Consider the following 9,419-nt stretch of genomic DNA (forward strand, 5'->3'; position numbering starts at 1 on the left):
CTAAAAACAGTTCCTCAAAAATGAGCAAGGTAAGGCTGTTCCCGCCTCTATAAGTACAAGAGGTTCCAGCCAGGCCAGCTGGATGAGGGAAAGGAAAAAAGAGCATCCAGACTGAAAAGGAAGGAAGTTACGTCTTCTGCAGATGACATGATTCTGTAGACAGCAAATCCTAAGCATTCACCCAAAAAATGTGAGATCTAATCAATGAGTTCAGCAGGTACACATGTCAGACTGATACTCAAACATCAATTGTCTTTGTTTGTAACTCTGTATTGTCTGTATTGTGCTTGTGATATGTTGTAAAATGTTTGTCTGTTAATGTTTCCCTCCTTTTATCTTTAAAAAAAAAAAAAAAATCAATTGTATTTGTTATATGCTTGCAAGGAACAACTCAAAAATAAAACTTTAAACAAATTCTATTTATAATAACATTAAAAAGAATAAAATACTCAGGAATAAATCTGACCCACAAAAAGTGCAAGATCTATAAACTGAAAATTATAAAATATTGTTGAAAAAAATTGAAGAGTTAGTGAATACAAAAATATGCCAAGTTGATGACTTCAGAGACTTCACTTCGTTCCAAGGGCATTACTACACAAGCTGGTCTACAGAGGAGAACCTGACGAGCTGATTGTAAAATTTACACGGAAACACAAGAGATGCTGAACAGCTACAACAATACTTCAAAAGAAAATCCAGAGTACTCACATTTCCTCATTTCACAATATACTGCAGAACTACTGCAAAGCAGTCAAGACTTGTAGCACTAGCGCAAGAATAGGCGCAAGACCACTGGGAAAGAACTGAGGGTCCAGATACAAATCTTCGCATGCAGGGTCAATGACCTGCTGTGGGTGCCAAGACTACTGACCCTCAGTGGGGAAAAATGGTCCCTTAATAAATGGTGCTGCAGTAACAGAACATCCACAAGTGAAAGGAAGAGGACATGTGCTATCCCAGCTCACATCACACAAAAATAATTAACTCAAAGTGGATCAAAGACCTAAAACTGTTAGAAAACAATGCGGTATGAATGTTTGTAACCATGGACTAGAAAACAGCTTTTTAAATATGACAAAACGGAGGTAACAAGAAAAAAACAAACTGGACTTGATCAAAGTTAAAAACCTCTGTACTTTAAAGACATCATCAAAAAAATAAAAAGACAATCACAAAATGGTAGAAAATACTTGCCAGTCATAAGTATGGAAGGGGATGTGTATTCAGAGTACATAAAGAGCTATGCAAGTAAATAAGGAAAAGAGTTTTAAAATACAACTTAAAAATGGACATAAGATTGGAGTAGGCATTACTTGACAGAGACATACATGGCCAATAGTAAGCACATGGAAAGAAAAAAATGGTCAGTGTTAGTTATAAGGGAATACAAATCAAAACCACAATGAATCACCACTTCCTAACCATCAGGATGATTTAAAAGAAAAAGACAGTAAGAAGTGCCAGTGATGGCCTGAAGAATCAGAGCCCTCACACACACTGTATTATACGGCAGTAAAAAAATATGAAGCACAATTATATTATGATGCAACATGGAAGATACCTGAAAACATGTCAGTGAAGGAGACCATTCCCAAGAGGTCATATACTGTAGGATTCTATTTACAAGAATACAAAATCTTTGGAAGGGCCGGGGATATAGCTCAGTGGCATAGTGCCTGCCTGGCAAGTGCAAGGCCCTGAGTTCAATTCTCGGTATCAAAAAGAAAGTGTAAAATGTTTGGAATAGGCAAATGCATTGAGACAGAAAGCAGACTGGAGCCTGCCAAGGACCGGGGACACAGGAAATAGGGAGTCACTGCTAATGGGTACCGGGCATCTGGGCATGGGGGGAGGCAGGTGGCAGAAATGTCCTCAGATGAGATAGTGACGATGCCTTGTGGATTATAAACTTGAAATAGATCTTATGGTGCATGACTGCATCTCAGTAAAGCCATTACTAAAAAGGAACTTGTTAAATTTAGCCGGAACATACCCTACTAATCAAACATTGCTATCTTCACAACAAATTCTGGACACTAATGATAGGAAGACCATGTAAGAAGAAATGATAAGTGATAGAAGTATAAATCATGTGTTTTAACAGAAAGAAAGGTTACTCACTTATCAAGCAGAAAAAATACAACTACTATACTTCTGTTTTTAAATAAACTAGAGCCATTTACCGTTGCCACAAGATTTAAAGGACGATACTCTCTTTAAATTTGCTTGCTTCCTTCTGGTACTAGAGATTAAACCCAGCACTGAGCTTCGCCCGCAGTGCACTTGAGATACGGTCTCACCAAGGTGCTATGCTGCCAAGGTGGACTTGAACTGGCCTCAGCCTCCAAGAGTGAGAGAGAGAAAGGAAGAAAGCAAGACAGATACGAGGGAGGGAGGCGGACGGGCAGCCTACCATTTTTTTGTCTCCTCTTTATTTATACCTTTGATAAACAATCAAGTTATAAAAGAAAAACTAACAAAACTTGTTTTACAAGTACTGCAACATTCTTAAGACACCTTTTTCTAAAAGCTGAACTTCCAGAAACTTTCCACATTTTTTCATTTAAAATTCTCCAACGTCAAACAGTGCTTGAAGTAAGTGGGTTACACTGGCCTAATAATACCAACTAAGACACATGGTCTGTATTTCATCTACAGTGCTTTCTTTCTCCTCACATTAACTTCACACAAGAAATACACTGACCCAGTATACTGATAATCTAATGCAAAATTTCTAATACAAGTTTTAACTCAGGACTAACTTTGTACCAAAGCACAGCTTAAATCCTGAACTACGGCAAACGATGAGATGTGTGACATTAAGTTACCTCAGGCATTCGATCATGCGGGACGCTATTTTCTGCCGGCGCATCAAGCTGAACACCCATATCCGGCTGATCCCACATATCGCAGGCTCCGGCAATGTCGAGCAGCACCAAGCCTTTTGCCTTTCAAATCTGACTTTTTCTTCTTCTGACCTGATAACTGGAACTTTCTCTTCTATGACTCTGTAGCCCTGAGAAATGTCAAAATTAGGACATATTTAAAGTGAGAATGTTACCTGCGATTACCTAGTACCGAGCTACTTGAAGCGGTCAGGACATTTGTCTGGCTTCCGATCAAAGCTACACGGACCACTTCTGCTTTCCCCCTTATTCTTAGGAAATCGGCAAATCTGGATCTCCGTTCTGTTCTGTGACAGTGAGAAAGTCGTATAATTCCTATAAGCTTTGAGCACTCCACCAGTAAGCTGGGGATATCTATAGTCTCTCACTTTGACAGATAAGAAGCTGATGTCAGGCCCTGAACATTAGTTCTCTTCATCTCCTGCATTCTGAAGACCAGCAAAAACAGAGAGTAAGCTGGGAATGGTGGCGCATGCCTGTAATCCCAGGACTCAGGAGGCTGAGGCAGGAGAACTGCCATAAATTCAAGGCCAGCCTGGGCTACACAGTAAAACCCTGTCTCAAAAAGAAAACAACAAACATGGTCAGAGCTCAATGGCATTAACTGACCGTGTGGCAGCCTGCACAGGTCTTGGGTTCACAGCTATGCAAGAACTAACAGCAACAGCAGCGAAGTCAAGAACTTACAAAGGCCCTTTCCTCCTACTTCCATCTTTTTAAAATAAGTGAACAAGTAAGTATTGTATGTATCGCCGCCTCTGCCAGCCTAGGCATCAAGGACATGGCCAGCCCCTGACAGGGACAAAACTACAAACACTTAAAAGCAATCAGACAACACAATTAAGAGTGAACATTAAATAAGCTACTTTCTAGTCTCAACACTGCCTCAACTCATTTTTAGAAAAGGGTGAAATAGAAATGTAAAACCACCATGGTTTGCACTACGGAAAATTAATTCAATCTCAGTATAGCAAACTTTTATGATTCAGACATTTCATATGACAACCCAAAACTATTTACTAGCTGTTTATTTAAAACCAAGTTTGTCATACTGAGATTCTGAAGAAATATGCAGTATCAGGCCAACTTTTAAAGACATATAGCTTAACATACAAAAATAAACTCATGCTGGGGGCCAGGGATATAGCTCAGTGGCACAAGTGCCTGCCTTGCAAGCACAAGGTCCTGAGTTCAATTCCTGGTACCAAAAAAAGAAAGAAAGAAAAACGAAAAACCATTCCAATTCATACTAAAATAATGACACTCAAGAGGTTAGGCAGGAGATACTCAGGAGGCTGACAGGAGGACTGCTGTGAGTTCGAGGCCTGTTTGGGCTACATGGTGTAGTATTCAAGGCCAGTCTGAACTACATAGCAAGACTGTCTCCAAAAAAAAAACAAAACCAAAACCAAAAAAAAAAAAAAAAGACTGTTTTACTATTTTAGCTGAGCGTGGTGGTGCACACCTATAATCCCAGCCGAGGCAGGAGGATCATTGCGAGTTCGAGACCAGCCTGGGCTACAAAGTGAGCTCAAGGCCAGCCTGAACTGCACAGCAAGACCCTGTCTCAAAAAGACAAAATATAAATAAATAAATAAACTCATGTGATTTATTTTGACTTTTTACTTTACCAAAAGTTTTATAGCTCAGTGGCACAGTGCCTGCCTGGTAAGTGTGAGGTTGTGAGTTTGAGTCCTGGTACCAAAAAAAAAAAAAATCTGTGATGATGGCTACATTTGCAGGCAGCTATTCATAAGCTAAAGATACCAACTTAAAAGTAGTCACATACAACATACAATGGATTCATGAGCAAGATCTTGGCCAAAATAGCCCAGAATTCCAGTATGCTTCAAAGTGAGAGTGACCAGCGTCTAGAAGCTGTTGTTCTCTTGGACTGTAGCCCTCATCATGCAAGCACATCCCTTACTATGATCCTACCATCTGATTTTTGTACAATTTGCCTTCTCAACGAAAGCCAGCCACTTACCTAAATCTTAAAGAAGTGGTAAGCTGTTGGTCACCACTGCAGCGGTTTCCAACACAGAAACATGCTAAACAAACTTTTACAGAACTTTTGAGTCTACAGACTCATCCTGAAATTAGTGTGACTTGAGAAAGAATTAGACACAGGAACTCCTGCATACTCTTCCTTACCTAAAATGTAGGCAAGTGATCAGAACTGCACTGTTCAAGATTACAAGGGAAACTCATTATACAACAAACCACTGGTGGGTACTTTTTAAACAGTCACTTACCCATTGGATATGTTCTGCAATTAAGCAGCCGACTACTTTTTTGTCATTAGAAATAAAGAGAAGTGTTTTAGTTCTGGAATAGCACATTAGCGGAGCCTGCTGGAAACCTAAATCATTATCAACCATCTCTCTAATCTCGTCAACCTGCCAAATAAAGAATAAGTTTTTAAACAACGAAAGCATTGTTCATCTATGTAAAAACATACTAGTTTAGTTCAGTGAGTTGACTATATATTCCAAGCAGAATGTTCTCTAAAGATTCTGGATGACTGCACTGATCAGTAACTGCTTTGTAAGTCGTCTGGACCACTCTGCAAAATGAGGGAAGAAAAAAGGAGACTGATGGGCCTCCAGCAGTCTAGAGACGGGTGAGAGCTCTGACACTAGGCACTAGGCTCAAAGAACCATAAGGCTTCCCATTAGTTGCAAACACACCACTTTTTTTCCCAAGCCTTAATCAGTATTTTAGAAGTCAATTTGGGCATAGTGGCACAAGTCTGTAATCCCAGCACTTGGGAGGCTGAGGCAGGAGGATCGCCATGAGTTCAAGGCCAGCCTGGGCTGTGTAGTGAGTCCAGGCCAGCCTGAACTACACAGTGAGACCCTACCTCAACAAAAAAGAAAGGTAAAATAAATATGGTTATAAAGAAACTCATGTTTACCCCATCAACCATTTATGGGTCAGACATAATGCAAAGCAGTTCACAAATATTATTTTAGAGCTTAAGCACAGCAATGCACACCTGTAAGTTATTTGAGAGGCTGAACTAAGAGCATCGTGAGTTCGATGCCAAGCTGGGCAATATAGGAAGACTCCATTCAACAAAACAAAGCATACACCAAAACAAAGCACAACTATACAAATCTTATCTAATTTAAATCCAACATTCCTTGGAGGGTCACAGTTCTTCTCTTTACATAGAGAAGAAATTAAACTCAAAGGTTACCTAATATTCCCATGTCAGATAACAGACATCTAGAAAATCAGAGAGCAGACATTTAAACCCAAAATGTTCACATGGCATCAAGCTGTGCTTGCCAGTTTTCCTCTTAGAACTAGTCACGGTCAAATACAAGCTCCGCTCTGGAGGCACGTGAAGTACAGCGCTCTCTGAACATGCACACATTAGTTCCTTCCCCAGCTAGACAACTCGGCGAAGGCAGAATCCAGTAAACGCTCACTCACTTCCCTTCAGTTTAAAATACAAACGACCCCTAAGACGGACCCAGCGTTCACGCCTGCAGCATGCAGAACATCGTGCCACACAGCATCTCTTGCTCAGTGACGGGAATGCAAGTCCTCCTAACCCTCAGACTCTACAATTCAACTCTGTCAGTTCCAAAACCTAAGTTGCTCATGGTTCCCTAGATTTTACATTTTTAACCTATTACGGGTTACCAACTAGTAATATAATAAATTACATATAAGGAATCGAGATTTTTCCCTGAGAAACTAAAATGAGGAAACTGCCATTAACTGAGAAGATTTTTAGAAGTCTGGCTGCCACATAAGATAACGTAGCAAAGTTCCCACTGTGCATTCTGATAACAGTTGGAATTCTAAAACTTCCATCCTTTTCATCACTAGCTCAGTAAGTATCTGCTCGGTGCAAGGATGGATGTTTCAAGCACAAGACACACCGCTAAGCACTATGGTCTGCACCGCTAGGCAGTGGTAGCAGGTAGTGGAGCTGGGTACCTGGGATCTACAGTCAGAGACGTGGGCATCTGAAAATCCAGAACTACGGAAGAAACTCTTGTTAAGTACAATGTCAGCTACATTTGCAAATAATAGGTGTTTTCTTTCAACCTCCTTTTCAGATGAAATATTCCCCATTTAAAGCGGTCTAACTGTTAACCTAAAAAGGTACAGTAAATAAATTGCTTCCCTTTTGTTTCTAGCCATTTTGGACACACTTTAATGTAAGGTTTTAGCTAGACAACAGGACCCACTGCTTACTTTATGAAGTACTTCTAAAAATGCAGCCAGAGGATGAATAAAAACACTGAGTACCTTATCTGAAAACGTTATTTATTTTTATTTATTATTTTTGCAGTGCTGGAGACAGAAACGAGGGCCTCACTCATGCTAAGCAAGCACTCTCCCACTGCGCTGTATCCACAGCCCAAGATACTATTTAAAAATAAGTTTATGCTACCACTCCTGACTTTTGAGATACCCCACAGGAAAAACTACTTCTAGGCTTCTAGTAAATATCCTTCTGTAATAAGCTTTTATTCAGGAACTTATGCTTAGGGGCTTGGGATATAGCTCAGCGGCATGACACCTGCCTGGCAAGGGCAAGGTCCTGAATTCGATTCCTGGTACAAACAAAAGAAGGAAAATTGATGCTTAGCATGGAAGTTTTTAACTTTATTAAGTTTAATGTTATGATTTTTTTTTTTCCTTTTTGGGGCAGTGCAAGGGACTGAACCCAATGCTTACACAGTGAACTACATCCCCAGACCTTTATTTATTTTCTATTTTGAGACAGGGTCTGACAAAGTCACCTGTGCCCAAACTTACGATCCCTCTGCCTCAGCCTCTCAGAGTGCTGAATGAGATGTGTGCGTTGCCATGCCCAGCTTTTTGATTTTGCTCTGGAGATTTAATTCAAGGTCTCTCTAAGCATGCACTCTAACATGGGGCGACATCCTCAGCCCTCAACTTTTAATCTTAATTCTGATTCATACAATTACTTGACATTATACATTAACTCAACTAGCATGCCTTCCACTTATCGCTCAAATTACTGGTAACACCAGGCAGTAATTCTTTTTAAATTCACTTCACATATTTTAGATTTACTGTAAGGATTACCATAATTTCTAAAATAGGTGATATTCCTTAAGTGATTATTTCTTGTTTTTAGAATTGATGCTTAAATGTGCTATGCAGGCAACATGTTAACTTCTTAACACTGACATTAAACCATTCTGTATGAACCTTCCCTGCAAAGTTACCTTTTTCAGAGCATACTTTGGGTCTTCAGGAAGAACCATTATTATCCTGCCATCAGGATATTCAGCCAGAATTCTTTCTTTTTTCCAGCCCTACATATAAAAGAAAAAATGAATTTTTTGTATCTTGTTTATTACAACAATACACATGAGGAAAAATATATTAATTTATCTAAAAACTGCAAACATGAAAAAAAATCCTCTTTAATGTCCAATAAGGCATGATAAATCATCTACTTTCTTAGGCAAACAGTAGGCACAGTGCAAGCTAATTTTTATCACTCGTTCAGATATATCTAACACCACAAAAATGTCTAATTTATCATTTCCCATTTTAAATGAATTTAGAAAATCACACACTAAAAGCAAGCCCCTTTACAGTCAGTGATTCCCAGAACCTAAAGGGTAACTCCCAGATTCTTGACAGAAAAATTAAACTCTCAGATTTCTTTAGAACATGGTTACCTCCACAAACAAACACTCATAGTTTTATGTCTGGCATGCCGAAGACCTCCAGGAGGTTTTACATGAACTGATTTGCATGCAGTAGCCCAGTATGAAAGGAATAGTTTTATTTTTATCGATCACAACTATCAAAGCCACAAGAAGGAGACTATAAAAAAATATAACTACCTTCTAAGAATCTAATAGGGAAGGAGAGGCTACGTTGTGTGTATCTGAAGTTAAACATACTCAAAAAAAGAGAGGTAATAAACTCTTCTTCAGATCCACACTCGTGGTGATTAATGAGCAGAACCTGCATGAAAAAACAAAACAAAACAAAAGCCACTTAAATCTAGTAAGATGGGACTGAACCAGAGGTTAAAACTAGGAACTTTGAAGTTCAAAATAGGTACAGAAGGAATGAGCTTAACTAGCTGTTCCACTTGTCTCACCCAACCCCCTTTACATAAAAAGGCCTTGCCAAAAGCAATGCACACTTCTAATAGAAAAAAACGACCTTTCTTCCCAATATGTTTCTTCTAGAAACACAAAAGCTCAATGAGATCAAGAAAAAGGCAACTAAAATTTTTATATGCTACAAGTCCAAGAGGAAGCTGATTTTCTTAATGATTTTGGGGGGCAGGATCTTAACTGGAGTCAAAAATTCTAGAAACAAGCTTGGTATATATGTAACAATTTAGGTTAAAACATTTAAAATCCAAAATTTGTTTACAAAATAAGAGTATCCAGACCCAATCCCGGAGGCCAGGACGCGAGAACAAAGACCCCGGTGACACTGCAGACTGAGTTTCTAGGCGCTGGGAGGCCCAAGGGACGGGCGGGGCGAGCA

At 39.4% G+C, this 9,419-nt stretch overlaps 1 protein-coding gene across 6 annotated transcripts in view; it reads right to left on the bottom strand.

The window, feature by feature from the left end:
• Esco1 (establishment of sister chromatid cohesion N-acetyltransferase 1) overlaps positions 1 to 9,419 on the bottom strand; it is a 49,743-nt gene that overhangs the window by 1,605 nt on the left and 38,719 nt on the right. For 2 of the 6 annotated variants that reach the window (XM_013520204.1, XM_013520167.1), the window contains exons 7-9: positions 8,129 to 8,218; positions 5,165 to 5,308; positions 2,832 to 3,019 (exon numbers count right to left, since the gene is read on the bottom strand). In XM_013520204.1, the coding sequence (XP_013375658.1) occupies positions 2,832 to 3,019; positions 5,165 to 5,308; positions 8,129 to 8,218 (422 nt within the window). Of the gene's footprint in view, positions 1 to 2,831; positions 3,020 to 5,164; positions 5,309 to 8,128; positions 8,219 to 8,758; positions 8,883 to 9,419 lie in introns of those variants that run through there. The other 4 variants (XR_001236282.1, XR_001236265.1, XR_001236273.1 and 1 more) reach the window with 3 other exon arrangements.

This window comes from Chinchilla lanigera, unplaced genomic scaffold (genome assembly GCF_000276665.1).
Source record: "Chinchilla lanigera isolate Chin_1 unplaced genomic scaffold, ChiLan1.0 scaffold00001, whole genome shotgun sequence".
Taxonomy (NCBI): Eukaryota; Metazoa; Chordata; class Mammalia; order Rodentia; family Chinchillidae; genus Chinchilla; species Chinchilla lanigera.